Source organism: Cottoperca gobio, chromosome 10, assembly GCF_900634415.1.
Source record: "Cottoperca gobio chromosome 10, fCotGob3.1, whole genome shotgun sequence".
NCBI classification, from domain to species: domain Eukaryota; kingdom Metazoa; phylum Chordata; class Actinopteri; order Perciformes; family Bovichtidae; genus Cottoperca; species Cottoperca gobio.
In genome coordinates, this window is record NC_041364.1 from 19,562,328 (window position 1) to 19,584,246 (window position 21,919).

At 39.4% G+C, this 21,919-nt stretch overlaps 3 protein-coding genes across 7 annotated transcripts in view; 2 read left to right on the forward strand and 1 right to left on the reverse strand.

Moving 5' to 3' along the window:
- Positions 1–879: 879 nt before the first annotated feature.
- On the reverse strand, positions 880–6,729 carry polr1d (RNA polymerase I and III subunit D). Of its 2 annotated transcripts, none has more exons than XM_029441665.1 (5): positions 6,666–6,729; positions 4,589–4,686; positions 3,320–3,396; positions 2,259–2,341; positions 880–1,186 (listed from the first exon to the last, which is right to left on the reverse strand). In XM_029441665.1, the coding sequence occupies exons 1-5, from the start codon at positions 6,687–6,689 to the stop codon at positions 1,139–1,141; spliced, it is 330 nt and encodes a 109-aa protein (XP_029297525.1). In that variant the 5' UTR covers positions 6,690–6,729; the 3' UTR covers positions 880–1,138. The 2 variants fall into 2 exon arrangements, with proteins under 2 accessions (XP_029297525.1, XP_029297524.1); XM_029441664.1 differs by lacking the exon at positions 6,666–6,729 and adding an exon at positions 5,269–5,423.
- Positions 4,887–11,790, forward strand: sybl1 (synaptobrevin-like 1). Of its 4 annotated transcripts, none has more exons than XM_029441660.1 (8): positions 4,887–4,963; positions 6,762–6,939; positions 8,024–8,081; positions 8,414–8,551; positions 8,723–8,813; positions 9,590–9,657; positions 9,807–9,899; positions 10,724–11,790. In XM_029441660.1, exons 1-8 carry the CDS (start codon positions 4,957–4,959, stop codon positions 10,787–10,789), a joined length of 699 nt encoding a protein of 232 aa, XP_029297520.1. In that variant the 5' UTR covers positions 4,887–4,956; the 3' UTR covers positions 10,790–11,790. The 4 variants fall into 4 exon arrangements, with proteins under 4 accessions (XP_029297520.1, XP_029297523.1, XP_029297522.1 ...); XM_029441663.1 differs by lacking the exon at positions 4,887–4,963 and adding an exon at positions 6,227–6,466; XM_029441662.1 differs by lacking the exon at positions 4,887–4,963 and adding an exon at positions 6,227–6,394 and having other exon boundaries at positions 6,720–6,939.
- A 2,435-nt stretch (positions 11,791–14,225) lies between these two features.
- Positions 14,226–21,919, forward strand: part of mtus1a (microtubule associated tumor suppressor 1a) — a 29,869-nt gene continuing 22,175 nt past the window's right edge. Inside the window, exons 1-3 of the mRNA XM_029441254.1 lie at positions 14,226–14,315; positions 19,062–20,962; positions 21,159–21,393. Coding sequence (XP_029297114.1) covers positions 19,157–20,962; positions 21,159–21,393 — 2,041 coding nt within the window. The 5' untranslated portion in view covers positions 14,226–14,315; positions 19,062–19,156. The remainder of the gene's footprint in view (positions 14,316–19,061; positions 20,963–21,158; positions 21,394–21,919) is intronic.

The following is a 21,919-nucleotide window of genomic DNA, read 5'->3' on the forward strand; positions in this document are numbered from 1 at the left end:
AAACATTTATTGAAAGCAGCCTTACTGTGTGGCGCTGGGTAAATTACTTTCTGCACAAACAATATTTAAAGTATTGATGTGGTTTTGGACATGTGACGAGTTTTGGGAATTTCCCTTCTCAGTCTGCACTTTAAATTGTGCTGCGTCATTACAAAAGCTGATATTAAATCATTTTGAAAACCAGCATTGGCAGTTTGAGTCCTGTCCTCATCACTACAGTATCACAGTACAAAATAACACATGTTCTCTTAAAAATGTAATTTATTTTTAAAAGTTGAATTCATTTTTTCAACACTATAGTAATAGTTTGACATTTTGGGAAATAACACTTCTTCACTCGTCTTTATTTGCTTTCTTGCTGAGTGTTAGATGAGAAGATTGATACACTCTTCAAAAAGAAAGCTTCTCATCCGTTAGCAAGAATGCAAACATGCTTATTTTCCCAAAATGTTGAACTATCTACTGTACATCAAATCTTATTACTGCCATACTGCTTGTATATTTAATCAAATGGATTCATTGTTAGTTGCTGTTTTCCTCAAATGATGTTTCTGGAGACAAAGGTGCATGAACATGAGACTGACTGAATATGATTAACCTCAATGAATAACTCTTTATTGACACATGTCTCCTCTCATTTCTCCCCTCTGTTTGCACCGTATGAAGTCCCTCGCACCACATTCCTCTGCTAATAAGGACATTCTAGCTTCCACTTCTTCCTTCACTCGACAGACCCTGGGGTCAAGAGGACAGATGAGAGCAATTTGGAGTTTTCAGACACTTTAGGTTTGGACATCTTTCAAAGACGGTTACACAAGTGGTTATGAAGCTCATTATTCCTTTATATTCTATTTATTTTTTGAAAAGAAAGAAAATGACTAAGTTACATGTCTTTTTATTCCACTAATCATTCCAAGGATTCATGAACACAGGAGTGATACAAATGTATAATACATCATAAATCAATCCCAACATAACACAAAAAAGAAAACTGTACATCTGTTTGAAGGTGACATGATCAACCCATCTTCAGGGAAACGGTTTATAATACCTTATAGATATATAAACAAATCATGTTACAGTTTGTTTGTAGAAAACTGTGTCTGACAGCTTCACAGTCACACATATGTGACGCTCTTCATTCCATGGGCTGCTCCTGCCGCTCTTTGAACTCATTAACTCTCGCCTGGAACAAAATAAAAGAAGATGTAGTTAGAATTGGAGTTAACACAGCGTGGGGAGCAACTTTCATTTCACTATGGAACTAATATCCAGAACCTGTATCCCACATGGAAATATAATTACACCACGTGTGGAAAATTAAGGTTTGTATCTTGCTTGCCCTCCTCTGTAGAGGTCAGAGCACCGGGTCACTGGCTCCCTGCTCAGTACACAAGCCTGTCATACCACTGAGGATCAGCGGCCATCCAATTGAATCAGGATGTACGCTAGACAGGGATGTGCCACTGCCATATCATATCCCTCACAATTATACTGATATCATTTTTAATTCGATATAAAAAAAAAATATTATTGTGAAAGATATTGTGGAAACTGCAATATCTCAACTTGTTGACGTCATACCGTTAGCACAGCAACAACAAGAATGACTGAAAGTGAAATCGCTACCGGCTCCACGGTGGAAGAGTTGGTTCCAAAAAGGGGAGCGACACACTTCAGTCGTTACAACAGAAGCGCTGTTATGCCTGGGCGTCCGAGGCTGCGGACCAGAATGTTCCCCCGACTTTTCAGACCCTTTTGGCGACTTGCTGCTCAGAGTAAACTCAGTTAGCGGCTCCTCTGGCAGCTTTAGATATTTGTGAATGTGCGAAGGACTTTGTAACATACCAGCCTGTCAAAATAAGTGCAGGAATGTGTGTGTGTGTGTGTGTGTGTGTGTGTGTGTGTGAGGATTCAAGGATCATTTATTGTCATTCTGCAACACAGGTTGCACAACACAATGCAGTTATAGTCTAATCCATTTAGGTTTGTGATTGATTATATGTTGTTGTTGTTGTTGTTGTTGTTGTTGTTCTATTTATATTTTATACAGAAGTGAAAGTTAGTGTTGTTGTTTACAAACAAAGGAACTGAGAGATCATTTTTGTTTAGTTTTTACTGACTATTTAAATATTTAATATTGATGTATTTACTAACATATACAACTATACCACTTGTGTTCGTTGTAATTGTAGTATTTTGTCATAGCCAAGAATATAGTCAGTTCCTCTCACTTGGTGATGGACGCACAGGCTTACCTGAAAGGTGTTGAGAACATGTTGAGAAACACTACTGAGCTCATTCAGGCCCCTCCGCAGCGGCTCTGTGGCTGGAATCCCCCCTGAAACAGACAGAAGATTCCTCTAATTGTAATAACAAAATCAACCAGGACTGATGCCAGACTTCACGTGTCAATCATCGCTCCAGGATTCAACAAAAGCTGGATAGTTTTCATCCTGCTCCCCAAACGGCAGCATATTTCTTTAATCGAAGCGTTGAATAGACACATTTGTCCTCTCCCTTGGAAAGATTTGACATTCAAATAAATAAATAATACCGCAGCTAATGTCACAGCAAGTCAACAGAAAATTAAAAACCAATGTGAATCAACCAAAATTGATTACAACTGCACACAAGTGCAAAGAGTTACTTGTTTATTCAGGTTCTCATCTTTATAAAAAGACCACTTTTGCTTTGATGCTGTTTAAGCTTAGCACGAGATCTTCAGACATCACTCTACGCTTGAGTATCTTGCCATGGGCATCTATTTGAACTTTAAAAATATAACACTTAAAACAAATGTATGAAAAGAACGGCTATTTTCAATCCTGACCCTGTTCTCCTAAATGACATGGAGTCCACCCACCCATTTTCATTGTGGTCATGATAAAGACAGAAATAAATATAGAAGACACATTGGACACTAGGGGTTTTTTCCTGCTGCCTGAAAGGTAATTGTGTGTTGCTGTAATGAAGCCTCCCGGCATCATGAAACTCAGTTCAACAAAAACAAGTTTATTTGTAAGAGTCCTTTCGTGTGATTGAATCTGTAGCCACGTTGTGCATTACAGAGTGCATTATAGCTTTTAATGGAACAAGGCAAGTGGTTGTGTGTGTATGTGCATTTGTGATACTTAAAGTCAGCCACTGACCTTTCTCATTTGGCTGACTGGACAAAGTGAATGCACCAGACTCCAATCAACATGTTTACTCTGCAACACAGCCCGAAAACTCTCCTGCGCATGTATGCACACACGAACTAACATAGATTGTAAGAAGAAGAAAAAGAAGAAGTGCCAAGTGAGGCGGCATCTCTCACCTCGTGTCTGAATGCGAAAGTTGATCTTGCTCTCAGACGGATGGGTGATGGTGTAACCACAAAAATCCACATCCACACTGATGGAAAACAGGAAAGTGAAAACAGGATTTATGCTTATTAGCAATCTTTGCCTCAAAATGGGTGGAGGTATGTTATTAACATTACACATTTTCCACTATCAACTCATCCTAGCTGACCTTGACTAACTGAGAATAAAAACACTGGGAACAAAGTGGAACCACATACAACTTAAAGGGATAGTGCAGATTTTTTGAAGTAGGGTTGTATGAGGTACTTATCCATAGTCAGTGTATAACAGACAGTAGATGACTGTCAGCGGTACGTTTGGAGAAACAGACACAGTACCAGCAGAAAGCTCACCAATACACTGCAGTGAACAACAGCAGCAACACATATATTTTTCAATCAATATCACTTAGTTTAGTTTCTGTCAGACAGCCCTTTCTGAGGGGGAACTAAAGCCATCATGTTTGCTCTCTTCAAAGTCACCAGACTCCAATAACAAAAACAGTCACTTTACCTTGTACAACACGGGAGTTTGCTGGTCTAAATCGTAAACGGATGGATGGTAAATGGACTTATATATTTGTATAGGGCCTTCCTCGTCTCCCGACCACTCAAAGCACTTTTACATTACATATCAACTTTCATCCATTCACACACACATTCATATACCAATGTCACAGCCTTCAGGAGCAATTTGGGATTCATTTTCTTGCCCAATGTTCCAATGGAGGAGTCGAATCGTCGATCTTACGATTAGTCGACGACCCGCTCTACCTCCTGAGCCACAGCTGCTGCCGTGATCGGTTAGTTTGTTAGTGTTGATTGCAACCTAACCAAAGTCACACAATAACGCAAAGAAACTAACCGACCACGGCAGCGGTAGACCAGCAACTCCTGTGTTCTGCCAGGAAAAATGACAGATGGAGTCTGGTGGCTTTGAAGAGAGCAGAGATAGCGGCTTCAGTTTCCCATCAGAAAGGGCTGACAGGAGGTAAAGTGGTGAACATATTCTTCTGTGCTGCTACTAATGTCTGTTCCCTTTGAGATATCATAATGATAAATTATCTAATCGCAAAGTACACAAGTTAACCATCAGTCATACTTTTTGTTCTTCAAATGTGCCCAATGGGAGTAGAGGCCTTGCATGTCATTAAATACAGAAAGGTCAAACCAGTGAACACAACATGCTGAGTTTAAAGTAGCAGTTTGTTTGTTTAAAATAACACAAAAGAAAACACTTACGTCTTCATGATCATATATCTGAGGGAGTTGCCCAGTGTATGATCTTCATCATGGAAAACAAATGTCACACATCCCTCATCAGCCCCATCAGCCTGGACCTAAAATAAAACATATTATCGCATCATACATCCAACTCCAAACAGAGCCAGAATACTTAGACATTAGAGAGTTGGAGTCACAAATCACGTTGAGAGGGAACTTGTATGCATTGCCTCTACATCCAATACTTATTATCTCACAGATGCCCATTGATAAGCAATAGTTGAACATGTTCAACAGCATACTGAGAAACTGAGGGAACACTCTCCACTGTTTCAATACTGCCCCCCAGTGGAGAAACTCGGAGTCAGCTGTGGACTGTAAAGGAAATGAAAAGTAGGTAATGTGATTTACGTTTCAGGTAACCTTAGCTTAGCTCTACATAATGCCACTCGTGATATCAGTCCACAACCAAAGTTGCATTAAAGAGAGCAGCATTTAATGTAGTTTGGATTTTAAGGTGGAATATCTGTTTTCTCACTGCTAGCTTCTGTAGCTACCCACGTGAGGCGTTTACGGTCGGTCGAAATGCTATAGTTAGCTTCTTTAGTTGAATATTTTCTTACAAACAGAGTTCAATAATGGCTAATAAATGTAGCTATATGAAATGTCAAAAATCATAAGGCAGTTGACCGTATTACCATCTCCAGCACAGGTTTCTTTTCCCCTTCAACAGCCATGCTTCATATTCCGACTCTGAACGTCAATACAAATTGCTTTGACTTCCAGCCCTCACCACTGTCTGACAGGCAAGAGGTAGCACTGGGGCTTTGTCCCACAAAACGTGTGTGTGTTTGATAATAGCTACATCTTTCAAGAGACATATTCAGAAATATAATGGTAAAATAATAGAAAAGTGTCTGAAATAAAGTCTGTTTGGTAGTCCACACAAGTTGAAGATTTGTTTGGCTAAAGTTAAACAAAAATAACTAGCCTAGTCTCAGAAAGCTGCCATTGAAACGGAAAAACAAAGTAAGTATTTCTATGATGCAGATTCAAATACATAACATCTTTCAATTTTCCATATTTTGATAATAATAATAATAATAATAATAATAATAATAATAATAATAATAATAATAAAGAGACAAAAGAACCTCACTTAACTGAACATATACTCGTGCACAGTTTTGTAATCTGTGCTTTCATTCTCTTCAGCTGGCTTTGCTGTGTGAGGCAGTGCTGTAATGTATTGATTTATTTGTTATTAAGAACCTGTCCCTGCCCCGTTATGTTACAAATAGACTTGACAGAATCAAACCTCCTAAGAACATCAATTACTTAAGAAATAGTAACAATCTAGTTATTGTTGAACATAGAAAAAAAGAACATGCTTAAAATATTGAAATAACACAAAAGATATATATATATACAAATCAAGACAGTTACAATAGAGTGGGTTATCCATTGCAGCAGCGGTTAAATTGCCTGCAAGACTATCATGAGGGTTTTCATTACTTTATCACCAAACTGTCGCCATAGTGAGACGTAGGTCTGAAAACATGTGACGATAACACGGCATAACAGGAAGTAAACGTATGTAGTTCTTAATACAAAACAATATAATTGAGTACGTGGCCTAAGGAATGTGGTAAGAACTACATTTCCTAACATAGGAGGGAATTCTTTTTCCGGTCTGGAGGTCTGTGCCAATTGCAAAACAGAAGTCACTCGAAAGGGATTAGCTAGCTTGCTAGCAGGTGAAATCTCTTTAGATGTTGGGATCTGTGCTACATTAGCTACCTTGAACAGTGCTGACACATCGAGGTATTGGATTCATTGTTATATATCACTGTTAATTGCGTTACTCAAAACGATAATTGGTATTGCGACAAACAGGTAACAGCTACCAAACGCCGTCATGTACATTGGTCAAATCAGTATTAGCTAGCTAGCCTGTTGTTTTCGAGACCCTTAATCTGTCTTTCGTTTTCTTTTCTCGTGACAACTGGATCATGTAGCTGGTAAAGCTAGTTAGTTTAGTGGTTACAAATATTCACACACATTGTGTATGTATTATCTGTAACGTTAACTTTACCCTGAAACGTTTCACCAGAACCATCTTCTGTTAAGCAATCTCCTCTTTCCCCAGCCCATCCTGCAAGTAACATCTCACTGTTCTTGTTGTTGTCAGCGAGTAATAGAGCTGAAACCCCAGCTGTTGCCATGGCAATCCTATTTGCTGTGGTGGCTCGTGGAACCACCATCCTGGCAAAGCATGCATGGTGTGGCGGCAACTTCCTGGAAGTGACTGAACAGATTTTAGCCAAAATCCCATCAGAGAATAACAAATTGACCTACAGCCATGGCAGGTAGGACCTACACACTCACACACATGCACGCCTTCAGTTACACTTTACTCCTGCTGTGGCTACATGTGTCTGCAGGTCTTTCCCAGTTCAGGAAAGTGCATATCCTTGTAATATGTGCAAGTGGTGATGTGATAAGTATATAGCGTAATAGAAAGTGCACCATGGATTTAAAAAAAAGTTGCAAACTTATCCACAGTGCTGTATGAAATACCTCTCATCTGATGGACACGTTATGAAGACAGACCTACCCTCATTAGTTCCCATGGGTTTCCTCAGGCATGTGTAAAGTTTGGTTGTCAACTATGGCTACGCACACAGAAACAGGCTATACTTGTTGTCAGCAGGTTAAAGAAAGAAATTAGACATGCGTGTAGTGTTAGAGTGATTCTTCTAAAATACAAGCTCACATGCAGTTTGGTCAGACTTTCCCACAGTCCTCTACAAAATTATGTCACATTAATTTCAGCCATACACTAATTTAAATGACAAACAAAATTACTTCCAAGTCACAACTTTAACAGCCACTTGGGTATTGCAATTTAATTTAGTTCGATAGGAGTTGATATGAAGAACTCCTCCGACATAACTATTCTCCAGCATGATGTTACTTTCATCACTCAGGGTCTGTTTCATGCGTATTCACACACTTGTGAAACCTGGAACCTTTTACAGCTGTGTTCACTGACTCTTTTTCTTAAAACCTAAAAAACAGTGACAGTATTTACATTTACATGGACAATTCTGAAACCAGACAACAGGAAAGAAATGGAGAATGATATAAGTTAATGTTAATATAAGTTAACATTAATAAAAACGTATTGATCCCACAAATCCCCCAAATGTACTTATTAAAGCAGCTCAACAGTCAAAAAAGGCAAAAGACAAAAATAAAAAACAAGATAGCTATATATTGATATGTGTATCTATCTGTATCATATAGAGTTACAGCTCATTTACTACAGTTTATCTGTGGTTAATGTTTCCTTAGACATTTTACAGTGCATGCAGTTTACTGAATTAAACTGTGTTCTTTTTAGCAATATATCTGTAATGTTGACACATTTTGACTTTTTTTCTTTTATAGCTATCTCTTTCATTACATCTGCCATGACAGAATCATATACCTGTGTATCACTGATGACGTAAGTATATAATGGACCCTGATATCTGTGCATTTATTTGTTTAGGGGTGAGTAAGTTGGGTGATAGATATTTAAGGTCCCTTCATGTGAATAGTTGAATATAAAGACCAGTGGAATAACCCAGTCACTTTGAGAAACAGAAATAAAGGTATTGCACTGTATTGTATTTGTGAAGTACGGTAATATATTGAGCCTATTACAACAACAAGCAGGACAATACACTCCGAGACACACAGTAACCATTTAGAAAGACATGTTTCATGTTACTCGACCTTTCAATGGGAATTTACTTCAAATTATAACTCTTATGTTAAAATTATTTTGTACTAAAGGACTTTGAGAGGTCGCGTGCATTCAGCTTCCTCGGTGAAGTCAAGAAGCGCTTCCAGACTACGTACGGGTCGCGAGCTCAAACGGCCCTGCCTTACGCCATGAACAGCGAGTTCTCCTCAACACTGGCAGCTCAGATGGTGAGTATGAAAAGAACATATTGAGCTACATACTCTATGTGAGGGCGCTGAAGCTGCTTTTTACTTCTGTAGTCTATTTTTATTTTAAACACGCATACAGATTTAGTAACAACTATTTACACTGCGATCCCCTTTCCATTTCCTTCTTGTCCCCCACCTTTCTGTTTGTAGAAACACCACTCCGACCCACGAGGGACAGATCGTGTCACTGAGACTCAGATGCAAGTGGATGACCTGAAGGGCATTATGGTCCGCAACATAGGTGAGCTCCTCATGAGTTTCTCCATGGCACTGTGATACTGAGAGGACCTCTTTTAATATGGGGCTATGACATAATAATTAAAGTGCATGTCCATTTAAATGAATCAGACAAAGCTTACTATTTGTGAGTGGCATTTCTTCTTTAAATTATTTCAATTATTTTGATGGTTTACTTCACAGACATCTAAGAAGGCAGTCTAATGCGTTGATAGATGCATATTCTCTCACAAAGCAAATAAATTAAGACTAAAAAGACTAAGTCAGGAGGTATAAATGATATAAAAATGTATTTACATTAAAGTAAAACAATGTAAATACACCAAAAGAAGCAATAATAATAATATTGATAGATACATACGGTATATACACATACCCTGTAAACATACTTGCATCTATACGCACATGGAGACATTTTAAAATATCTAAGTAAATACTTGATCTGAAAATAAACTATTTTCTCCCTTCCCATAATCATATCCCCGTCCCGCAAATATGGTGCACTGTAGGTTTTTGGTTTTAAGTCCTTAATACAGAGCATTCTCAGTTCTTCACTTTTAAATGAATGCAGTGCGTTGCATCAGTGACCTCCTCATTGTGAAGTGCCAATGAAGCGTTGCTATTTGTTGGCCTTCATGCCTAAAGCAAATGTTCTGGCTAAATAATTACGCAATATTTCAATAAGTAACATCTTGATGAAAACTGGGGGATTACAGTCTCAAATGTCTTTGCTCTGGTTCTTTTGTGTCTCCCAACTTAACTTCGGCTCTCTTTTTACAGACTTGGTCGCTCAGAGAGGAGAGAAGCTGGAGTTGCTGATCGACAAGACAGAAAATCTGGTTGACTCAGTGAGTTTAAAGTGCAGTGGTGATTCCCTGCTTATCCTTCTTGTTTTCTGGTGCACATTTGTCAGTATACAAATCTATTATGTCATGGTATTCATGCAAGCTATTTGTCCACAAATGAAGTCACTGATGTTTCTTTACTCTTCATCTAGTCGGTCACATTTAAGACCACAAGTCGTAACCTGGCACGAGCCATGTGTATGAAGAACCTCAAGCTGACTGTTGTCATTGTGCTTGTGTGCCTGGTGAGTATGGACAGAAATAGTATTTGGTGAGATGTTGGTTATTGTTGGGAGGCAGCAGTGTGATGGGTCTTTAGCCATTTTGGTGGATTATTACTTAGAATAGTGCCCCCTGTTGCTCTGACAAAAATGTCTGTCGAAAAGCTGCCATGAAATGATATAGTATTATTATTTTCCACTTTCACTAAATCATTCAATCTTTTAACTAACGTCAGTCCTGATCTTTACGACCAAATATGCATTCATATTCATAGTTTAGAATTGTAACCCTTTAAATGCAAGTTTGTTTAAAAACTGCCTCTGTTGTTAATATTTAGTTTTTCTGGGATATGTTAAAGATTAATAAAACATTTGATGCATTTTATTTGTTGCGCAGGAAACCAGTAAAATTGCATGTATTTGCACCGTAGGGCAAACATGAGAAAATAACTACATTTGGTGGAAAATGGTAAAAATTACAGTTTTGAAGCCAGGTCTCCGGATTGAAAGCCTGATGCATGATGTTGTGCTTTTATGGCCGTGGAATCAAAACATTTGGTTTTAATGGGGACATTTGTGTCCTTAAGTGTCTGTATTTTGGTTATACACTTTATTATTGACTTATTATAGGAGCTGAGGTTGAACTTTCAAAATAAAATGATTGTGAAATTAAAAAGCCACAAATGTCCCGAGTGAGGCACAAAGGTTAAATTGTTTCTTTCTTTTCTTTACCATGAAAAACCCAGATTACTTTGTTACTCCAGCTTTGATTCTCATTTGTATGATGAAGACAGACAGACAGAAAACAGTGGTGCAGGAAGTGAACTTTGTTTCTGTGCTCTTTTCAGGTGGTCCTTTACATCATCGTTTCTGCTGCCTGTGGAGGCCTCAGCTGGCCCACTTGTGTCAAATGAGAGAAAGGGGAAAAAAGTAAGAGGGGGAGAAGCGCCTGTTCACCTCTGCCTGCTAGCGGACACAAAAGAAAACACGACTTTCCTTCCTCTACTCCTTTAGCTTCAACATCCCTGGAAGACACATGCTGCTCCTCCTCCTGCCTCCTTCCTCGTCCCCCTCTTTGATAGCGTGCACATTGACTTGCCTTCTGGACAAGGAGTCCCACCTCTGACCCACTCTAATGACAGCAGCCATGTGGCCTAAAACTGATGTGGAACAATCATTTTGTCTTTGTACATTCATCCTGTCTCATGCACTTAGTGGCCTGATGTATCAGTTTGTGATACTGTCCTGCATCTATCTCTGTATTTAATCCATTCAGACTGATACCGTAATGAGCCACAAAGATGACAGATTGCTTTGTTATTGTCCTGCTTTTCCATTGATGTCAACAGAGACATATGCAACTATAGGTAGCATGTTACAAATCCATCGAGAAGGAATCCCACAATAAAGTGTCTGGTCCTCTGTTATATAACTGAAAACTAATTTTTGACAAAACCAATGCAGTATACAGTATGTGTCAAGTGGCAAATGTCTAATGTACCATGGTGGTAGTGTCTCATGAATGCCACTTTTTGCTCAAAAACATAGAATTTTATGATTTATTTTAGTTTAATCGCCAAGCACAGTAGTATATTCTAAAAATGGCTGTTGTAAAATACCAAATATGATCAAATAAATATTGTAAATTTGATTGATATCACTGACTCAGAAGATGTAATGGTTCTTTTAAATCAAGCCTTAGTTTATCTAATTTATCTTAAATGTTTATCTCACCCTTTCATCCGTTACCTCTGCTAGGATGTGTTCAGTGTGCCCATATGTTCTTTCTGTTAACACGATGCACTTTCTATATTGTACATAGATTTGCTTCCTGGCATAACAATGGTTTATAATCATGTAATTATTTAATTATTGTAACTCCAGTTTTGAAATAATAAAATCTGATGGTATCAAGTGGTTGATCTCTTGAGATGGAAAACTTCATAATATTTTGATATTTGTGGCTTTTATTTTGGACATCTTACCGAACAGCATTGATAAGAGCTGAACGGATAAAGGCAACTATTATTTAATTAATTAATTACAACTGTTAGCAACTACCTGTTAGTTGTGAGGGGGTCGTCAACTCATCACATTGTATCAAAGTTCAAGCAAACAACATTTTTCTTCACTTCTGCGGGACAATATGAGCTTTGAATGATCGGTGACAGTGTGACATTTGTTTTTTCCGGATGCTTGGAAAAAGTTAAAAAAGGACCAGGTGAAAATATCTGAGAAATCTGACCTGGGAGGAAGACATGTTTGGAAGTTGGAAGTTGGATACGAGGAAAACTGACACAAATGGGGAAACCCAATGAGTTGAAGAAAGTTATGACAGCAGGTAACTGTGTTGTGAGTGAGGAGATTCTCATATTGTTGATAGTGATGGAAGTATAAAGATAAGCCAAGATAAAGACAGAAGAAGGGAGAAAAGAGAAGGTCGTGTTGCTGAGATAAGACTTGTAAAGACAGAAGAAGATGTGCCAGATGTGAGTACAGGCAATGTAATCAGGGTCCACCAAAATGTTGTAACTGGTGGCAGTCACATGGGGGTCTGGTCTATGGGGGATGTGAAGTGATGGAAAGGGAAATGGAAATGCAGCAAGTCAGAGCTCAGTAAGATCCCATATGCACTGGCTGCCAAGGTGGTGGGCAAGAATCAGACGAGGCAAATGAAGGGGAAATAGTGATCGATTTAAAGAAGCTAGTCACTTTCATAGCAGAGGTAGTAAATGCTACAATCCAAAACAGAGAGAATACAAATAATTGTTAAGACAGCAGCTCCTCATCTAGACATCAGTGGACTGACATGGGGGGAGGTGAGGAATGATACCAGTATATAACCAGGGGCTGGATAGGCTCCTTCTACTACTGCGAGAAGTTTGTTGGCCAATGGACAGGAATTTAAAAAATATGTAGACGATTTATCCTGTAAACCAGATGTGGATTTTAAAAGATTTGGATATGCTTCTCTTAGGTGTGATAGGGAGATTTAGAGTATAGGAAATGAACAAGAATATGTAACAGAGATATGGACAAGTGAGGGAATGTGTTATTATTAACTACTGCAATCACTGCAGGAAACTAGATTTGATTAGCTTAACACAAATTGAAGGGTTAGATGGATGTTGGTATGTAGAGACTTTAATGCACATAGCACGTTATGGGGAGGAGGAAGAACAGATGCAAATGGTGATGTAATTGAAGAACTGCTAGAAGAAAAGGGCATGGATTGTTTAAATGATGGAAGAACGACTGGATTAGATGTACACTCAGGGAACTCTTCAGTGCTAGATTCAACGCTAGTTTTTAGGAATTTAGTGGGGATATGTGATTGGGATGTGTCCGAAGAAACATCAGTAGGTAGTGATCATTTTTCCAGTGTTATGTAGACTATTACTACAGAGAAAAATATCGGGGAAATGGGTATTTAGCAGTGAAACATGGGAAATGTTTAAATATATATGTGAAATAAGAATGGATCAATCAAACTTAAATAAAGATATTGAAGAGATTGATAAAAAGTTTAAAACAACATTACTAGAAATTGCTAATAAATCAATTTCTAGAAGTAAGGGAAGAATGAATTGAAAGGCTGTTCCCTGGGGGACAGAGGAGTGTGGCACAGCAGTGAAAGAAAGGAATAAAGCTGTCAGGAAGAAGAACTCATCACTTTCATAATTTATTAAACATAAGCCAGCACAAGCGAAGGTTAGGACAATTAATATGTAAAGCAAAAAGGCAAAGCTGGCAGATTTATTGTAATAAAATTGTGATATCAACTCCTGTGGGAGATGTTTGAAACATGATTAGGAGCATGAGAGGCATGAGACGGGAACGGCAGTATCCTATCCAGTGTTGAAGATGAACTTTAGTCACTCCAGTGAGAAGTGGTCACAGTGAGGACCGCTGAAAGGAGCACTAAAGAGGAGAACATCTTAACAAGGCTGAGAGTAGGACATACCAGACTTAATAAGACATTATGTGAGCACTGTCAAGTAGAGGAATCAGTGGAGCATGTCATTTTTCACTGCCAAAAGTACTGTTGAGAACGAGAAACACAAAAAAGAGAAATCAGGAAGCTTGGAGTGGAAGGACTGTATTGGACATAGTTAGAGAGACTAGTCCAACATGTGAAAGAAACAGAGCTGATCAATAGAATTTAAGTTCAGTGAAGTGTATTCTTCTTGTTTTACATTTGTATTGTTGTTATTATTATTATTATTATTATTATTATTATTATTATTATTATTATTATTATTATTATTATTATTATTATTATTATTATAATAATTTATTTTTAAAGAATAAATAATTCCGGTCCACACTCCAACATAGTAGCTGGCGGTAATGCACTTAACGCTGGTTGACACCTGCCGTAAAACCGAAGAAGAAGAACGTTCATTAGGACCGCGGCGCACCTGCCCGCGCTCGTGACAGGTAACGTTACAAGCTTTGTAACAATGTTTAATTATGTTTTTATCAACTTCATTTACTACTGTATGTTTCATTTGTTGGGCATGTGGAGAGGTCGTTTATATGTTTTCTCGCACATTATTATCCAACTTTAGGTAAACTATTTGAGATACCAAAAGGTTCAACCTCCTGTCAACAGAAATTAAGTCTAGCTTGTTGTTTGCTTGATAACTAGCTTATCTAACATCAGGCTTGATTAATTTTTTTGCTAAACGCTGTTTTCTATTCTCCCATTGGTTTTTCGACCGTTGAAATTCATGAAACCTAATGTCCGCTATGTTTGTAACTTTATTCGGCACGACTAACACTAATACCGGGGCATTTTAACATAATACCAGCATGTTCCCTAATCTTTTAAAGGCTCGCAGACGTTTTGCGTTTGAAGGACGTTTAAAAAGTATTTTCCTTGCTATTTGTAGATGCAATTTGGATGTAAGGTATTTCAACAAATAACACATGTTTCTAAAATGTATTACCCACCCTAGCTTTAGGCCTTATTCAATTCATTTTCACTATTTAAGTAATTCATTTCCTTTTTAGAGTGCCCCTGAAATGTCCTATATTGTATATAATGTCCTATGTTTAAACATTTTTTAAGACCGTGGGGACAAACATTGCTACTTATTGTTTTCCACCCCCTGGACATTCCACGTGTATTCAGTGTAAGCATCACAGTTGAGAGAACTGAATGAAAAGTTAACCAAGACACATTTGCACAGCTGCTGAGACATCTGACATACTCACTAGATGTCATAGGCCCCCAGCTTTGTCTTAAAAGCCTCTTCTATTTCTTCTTGCTTGAACAGACTGACCAATGCTGACTGTTGAAAGACAGTGACATACTATTCTTCTAACCACGCTCATTGGTGGGGTTTTGTTCTCCTGGTTCTTACAGAGGACAGCGTTGTCCCTGTGGTATGCTGGCTGGAATCCCCCAGCTTGACCTGCTGCCCTGCTGTAGTGTCGTGCAGCTCTGTGCCTGGGCTTTTGATTGCTCTCCCTGCTACTCATAACTGCTCACTGTATGATACTGATATGTCCAGGCACCCATGCAAAGGCAACGAAAGGCCATTTGAGCCTTTCTGCACAGTGCCTGAGGGGCTTCAGAAATAGAGAAGCATTGTTCTGTTCTCACTCGGGTTTTAAATGTACAGTATAATGCAATTTGAAGGCAGGAACTTGCATATGATTTCTCTTATATGATAACTATTACAAAATAACCAAATTGTAACTAACCAACTTGTAAAACAACTTTTCTTTTAAGAACTATACAATTCGCCTTTTATCTCAGGATTTCATTCATTTCTGTCACGAAAACTAAATGAAAATTGTTATTGTTATTTGGATTATTATGTAAGATGTAAACCTTTTTTTTTTTTTTTTTTTATAAGAAGAAAAATAAAAAAGCTCACAGGATAAGGGCACGGTGAAGAGCTGAACAGAAGTTATATTCAGAGCCATGCCTCTTTGCTAAACATTCTCGTCCTGCATTAGAAATTCTTAAGAAAAAGGCCAACACATCTGCATTTGTGTTAACAATAGATGCATGAAGACCAATGTCAAAATCCTTAGATTACATAACTAGACTTCACAGATTTCACAGGACTAATTCTCAAATCTGAGGAGATGATGAGCCTACTCTGTACCATGATTTACATCTTGTCTCTAGTTAAGATTAGACTGTAGTTTCTAGGGTCAGGGGCCTTGTATAGATTAGGCATAAATAGCATAGGGTTTAGGGGGTCTTAGACTCTGGTGTCGCACCACTGCTGTAGTGCTGGGATCAAGTGTCGAGCTCTTTGTGTGCAACATGAGGCAGTGACATTATCAGTGGAGGACTGTGAAGAACTTATCACCAACATTGTAATGTGTTTTGGAGTAAGTGAGTTTCTATGCAAATTCTGGTTGGGAACTGTCATAGGGCAACATTCCCCCAGGAAACCAGGCCCCGTGTCATTCTGCTCCCCTTTTAACTTATCCCTTCCTAAAAAGCAGCCTGATGCGTTCCCTCATAAAAGAGGGACTCTGGCTGCTTAGCAACAGTGAATGCCAACTCCGCCTGGCAGGCCATGGCCACTCCCCCGGCACTGGGCTCGGCATGGATAAGGTAACATATTACTTTCTTCCTTGCTCACTCACTCTGTGAACTTGGGAGTGGAGCTCTACACTGAGCACAGTCTTTAGCTGGACCTTGACATTCCTGCACTGGGGAGCGGTGTGCAGCCAAGTCACTGATGGTGTCTGACACAGTGGCTGGTTGGAGGGTTGCTGCAGTAGGCCTGCTGGACTAAAGTCGCATTACCTCGTGGAGGGAGAGAAAAAAACAAATCTAATGCCTGGACAGGAGGCACTCTCATTCAGGCTGTGATGTTACTGATGCACGGCTGATTCTGAACACGAGGAGGGAGGAGTAGTGGGACAGGGGCTGTTGGCTGAAGCACACTCACTCGCACACTGCCTGCCCAGTTGGCTGGATTTAGCGCTTTGGATGGACAGCAGTAATGGGATTGTCTCTAAGAGGGTAAAATGAGCTGGGTGAACCTGCAGAATGTGATTTGATGTGATACAGCAGGCAACACAGCTGACTGGAGGCATTTTCTTTGCCACTGTTATCACAAAATGAAGAGGACAAGAGTGGCAGTATTGCGTTATATAGTTCCTAGTATTGTTGATCAGTCTTTTGTCAAAGGTAAGTGTTGCAAACCTGTTTTTGAAAAAATATAGTTTTTCCTGCTGTGTGTCTTGTAGCTTATTTTCGTGGTTTTCATTTGTCCTTAAACATTGTCAGGTTATGGTTTGTCTCAGGTGCAGTTGTACTTTATATAATGCCTAGTCACGATTTTAACCAGCAACATCCCTGTTCTGAATTATTATATTGTGTGGGAAGATACTGCAGTGGTGGTGGAGCGCTTGCCAAGGTTCAATGTGCACAACAGTATATTTTATTTGACTGTACAGATTGTAATGTAGTGGAAGGTGTGTTTTTCTCTGCCTATTAAACATGATTCATCCAGATTTGGACTTGTGGTCATGTTGATAAAAGCAGAGCTGCTTTGGTATATCTTATCAGCTGTAGTGTCGATACGGTAAGGCAGATTTGATTATTACCACCTTGTTATTGTGGCATATTTAGAAAGTCCTCCCAAATCTTTTAAGATTAGGTTAAAGAATATAGTAGCACTCAGACTTTTGAGCTGTGGACTTAATTTATGGTGTAGTTTGTTGTCTTTACATACTGAAAATTGTTCTAGGGTCTAACATTTTTCGAAATAACATTTTGAAGAGTGTATGTTTGGAGGTAGGGGTCCAGAATTATCGTCGACAGTGTGTTTTTGATTTCTCTATTACAGTGCCTCGTATAAAGAAACATCCGTACATTTGCGTTGACACTTGCTGAATTTGTCAATTGTCTGTTCTGTTGACATTTCTGATTGTGTCAATGTGCGAGTAAAACTTGGTTTGTGACGGTGGCTGATATTTTGGCCATGAGAAAAGACTGTCAGTGCAATTTATAGTTTTGTGCACTTCAGGCCTGCATTCAGCTTGTATTGTTATGTCAGACGTCTACATGTGTCCATGACTCTTAAGTTACATCACTCACTGAAATTAGAGCCTCGTCTGCCCCTCTATACATAGGGAGAGAAATTGCTTATTTTGATTTATTTCAACTGCTCGATGTTTTGCTATTGCTACAAAAGAAACTTCTATTTTAGCAGTATTACACACAGACAAGCTAAGCATGCTGCATATTATGAACTGAACTCTTTCTTTATATTTATGTTTTGTGCTTTTTGTTGTGCATTTCCTGGGAAGGTTACTCACTCACTGATCCTGTCCCTATAAACTTGACAGCAGATTGCACACTTTTTCTCCCAACAATCAAGATATTTGTTGTTTCATTCACAAGTTTGGGGTGATGATAACCGGGAAAGATGGACTAGGTCAACTGTTTGCTTTAGAAACATGTTAAACTTCATACAGAATATTAAATAATCTTATCTCAAGTGCTAAATGTTCTTGTATGCACCAGGATGTCTGCATACTGGAACACTTTCGGGCTCTTGGTGACTTGATATCTTACTCTCCGGTGGTACATACCACAATGGTGCTTTTGTTGTAGTAGTGGCTGGCAAGCTTAGCAGTCCAGTCCAGCTTAAATAAACACAACGGTACACAACAAAGCCGTTAAGACTGCCGTTTGCTTCGCATGCCAAACAACTCATTTTAGAGTAGAAACATGGCTTGTAACTGCTTGGCCTGCTCACATTTAAGCTTTTATGAAACCATGATTCAGGAGAGACAGCAGAGTGTCTTGTAAAACATATCTTTAGAAAGGGTACAGTTACTCATGTAATCTGATATTCAACAATCTTAATGAAATCACATGTTGTATCACATAGCATAAGTATATCATTTACACAGACTTGCACAACAGTATTCCCTAAGCATGATCCTGATGACTTGCATTTTTCATTGAGCTAAGTCATAAATAATTTGAGTATCCAGCTACTGTTACAATGGTCAATTTCTACAAAGGTTTACCAGGCAAAGCCAAATTGCAGCCCTGAGCTAATGTTACATGGGAATATTTGGGCACAAGATCAGTTTGGAGTACTTGTGATAACATTTGGTGAAATTACAAAGCTGTATTGGCATAGATTGTGTAATAACATGGTTATAAAGAGTTTACCCTTTTTCTCCTCTTTACAGATATTCTTGCCTGAACAACATTGATGGATTACTGTGCTGCTAACAGAATGTGAGGTTATCTACAGAAGTAGGTGAAATCTTGTCTGAATTTCAAAATGTCTAATTCGACATTCAGGATATCCACTGACCAAATTGCGAGCACAGTTCCTCTGGCCCACAGAGAGGCCCTCTGCTCTGAGAGTCATTACAGCTCGTCACTGTCGCCTTCACCTGACTCCAACAGTATTTCAAACCTGAGCGACAGAGAAGCCAACAGCTCCCCTGACAACAACGTGCTGGAGATCTGCTTCAGCGACACCTCCTCTTTGGATGACCCCTACAACACCGCCTTACTGAAAGGTGATATACTCTCTGGTGTAAGCAAGAACCTGAACGAAAATTTTATTGCCACACCTGTTAATGGCAGTGTGAATTTCTGGAATGAAAACTTGAGTCTGATGAGCGACCATGAGACGGGATCAAAATCAAAGTTCAGTGAGAACACAGAAGACAGAAGTAACAGTGCAGTGATGTCTCTAGACTCTGCTGGGAGGGAAAGCCGACAGAGTTCAGGTGAGACGTCCCGTAGAGGATCCACTGAGAATGACTTCTGCTCCCTGAGCTCTGGGGAAATGGTATTAAGAAGCAACAGTTTTTGTCTGGCAGATCAGTCACTGTTGGTCTCTTCCCTGGAAGAGTCATCTATGTCTCTGACAGCGAGCCATCCAGCATTGCCTGCTGAATCTAACCTGTTGTCAACCACTCTGCCAAATGTCCTTGAAAAATCCACAGAAGGAGTCATCGAGGAAAACATGGGCCATTGGACTCTTGGCATGACTTTCACTGAGGCACAGCTCTCCACTGAGGAAAATAATATGGAAACATCTAACTCTCTTGTAGCTCTGCCAAGTGAGAACAAGGGAAGTCTTTTGATGACCTTTGTCTGTGAAACATCTGCAAATTGTGGAAAAGGGGTTCAGTTAGCTAGTGCTGAAGCAGAGCCACTGATCCGGTTCCCTGCAGCATTTACACCAGAACAAGGTGATAAGTTTGTGCCCTCTCTGTCAGCTATGCAAGACACTGATGAGGGTATTCATACTTCCACTCCCGTACAAAACATTGGGAACACAATAGCCAGCCTCCCCTCCTTTTCAGTGTCTCCCTGTACTAGAAATGCAGGTAACCCAGGACTCCACCCTGTTAAATGGCAGCAAATCTCTTTAACTCCTAACAGTTTGGTTGCAGCCAGCAAGGTCAAGAAAATAGAAATTAAGAAGTTTCCCAAGTCAGACTTCAGCAGCGTAAAATCAAAAGTTGTGACAGGAAATTTGCATCAAATGTCAGTGTCGGGTTCCGCTTCACAGCACAAACCATCACAAGTTAACATGAACAATAACCACACTGAAGCACAAAGAGGAGCAACTAACAGGATTAGTCCTACAAAGTTAAGGAGTCGAACTGCAGTTGTCTCTACTACCACTAAAATTGTCAATGCTGCTCAGAGACGAGTTAATACAGGGGCGGCTAATTTGGGTGTGACACAGTTATCTGCAGTCCAATGCATTAATGCCAGCTCTGCAACAGAACAGGCAGCCTCAAGCCAAGAAGCAGACACCGCACAGCATTCTGGCAACCAGACCTTTTGCTTCTCATCCATAGAAAAATCCCCTGATAGAAGTGGCCAAACAGATCCGGAAACAATTCCAAAAAAGGGCGTGTTAAACAAAATTGAGGTCACAACAGGCTCAGCTTTAGGCCAGAACAAGCCTGCCGTGCTCAAGACGCAGCCTCGCTGCTCATCGGAGGGTTCATCATTGTCATCTAGGACACCCAGGGAGAAGAGAACGATTCCAAGGTTTTCTACTAGCACAAAAGGACCTGCTAAAAACTCAACAAGAGAGGTTAAGAGGATCAGCCTGGTGGTGAGTATGGACTTATGTTACATTTGTGTTCATTTTTGTGTTCTTGCAGCTTTGACTGTTAGCCACATTGAGTCCAAATATTTTGGATTCAGAGATTTGGTTGTAGCTGGCAGGGATCTCTACGAAAATGTTTGTGAACCATCGAGGCCAGTTGCATTGAGCTAAAGAACTGACTGAGAGATTGCACTCTTTGCAGGCAAAGTCCAGCAAATCGACAACAACAGGAGCCTCATGGGATGAGAGTAAGAGCAGATTTCAAGGACTGCCATCTCCTAGACAAACAAGAGTAGCCCAACTTTCACAACCTCCTGCTGCCAGTCCCAGACCAGCCACGCTGTCGACCAGGCAGAGGCAGGCATCCTGGGGGAGGGATGAATACAGGACCTCCAAAGCTGTAGGGACACCTCAGTCCAAGCTGAAAAGCAGCACAGGTAAAACTCATATGTTAAATACTGCAGATACTTTGTTTTTTGTTATCCAGTTAAGCTGAGCTTGTGATAATGTCGCAAGGGTCTTTAAACAAAATAAAAGTTTAAAGTTGTACAGAAAAGTTACTTACAGAAAGTTACAGGTCAGTAAATAAACATTGACGGGAGGTCACGATCAATCCCCTCAGAACATGACCTGCCTTTGACTCGGCAGAGAGCTAATGATTTCCTAACTATTTCCTCTGCTGTGTAAACAGAACATTTTGTACATGGTCTGTTTAACCCTCTAATTTTAAATAGCTGATGCAGCAGAATCCTTCAAAGCTTGCAGGATTCACAAGCTTGCCGCCATCGTTTCAGAAATAATGAAAATGACGGATGAAAATAATAACATTTAAGTTTGAATTTACGCAGCTCTTGTTGCATGTAAAGTTACTGTAAAGTTACTGTAAACTGAAATGATTCAGAGTGTAGTAAAGCAGTCTCTCCATCAGAGGGTGACATTGAGCGGTTCCTCTAATAGATGAAC

Excerpts from the sequence above, each read along its gene's own strand:
- sybl1 (XM_029441660.1), top strand. Across the intron at positions 8,082-8,413 it reads ACCTGTGTATCACTGATGAC|GACTTTGAGAGGTCGCGTGC; the intron begins GTAAGTATATAA and ends TTTGTACTAAAG. Across the intron at positions 8,814-9,589 it reads CATTATGGTCCGCAACATAG|ACTTGGTCGCTCAGAGAGGA; the intron begins GTGAGCTCCTCA and ends CTCTTTTTACAG.
- polr1d (XM_029441664.1), bottom strand. The coding sequence starts at position 5,307 with ATGGCTGTTGAAGGGGAAAAGAAACCTGTGCTGGAGATG. Across the intron at positions 3,397-4,588 it reads AGATATATGATCATGAAGAC|TGTGGATGTGGATTTTTGTG; the intron begins GTAAGTGTTTTC and ends GTTTTCCATCAG. Across the intron at positions 2,342-3,319 it reads CTTTCGCATTCAGACACGAG|GGGGGATTCCAGCCACAGAG; the intron begins GTGAGAGATGCC and ends TGTCTGTTTCAG.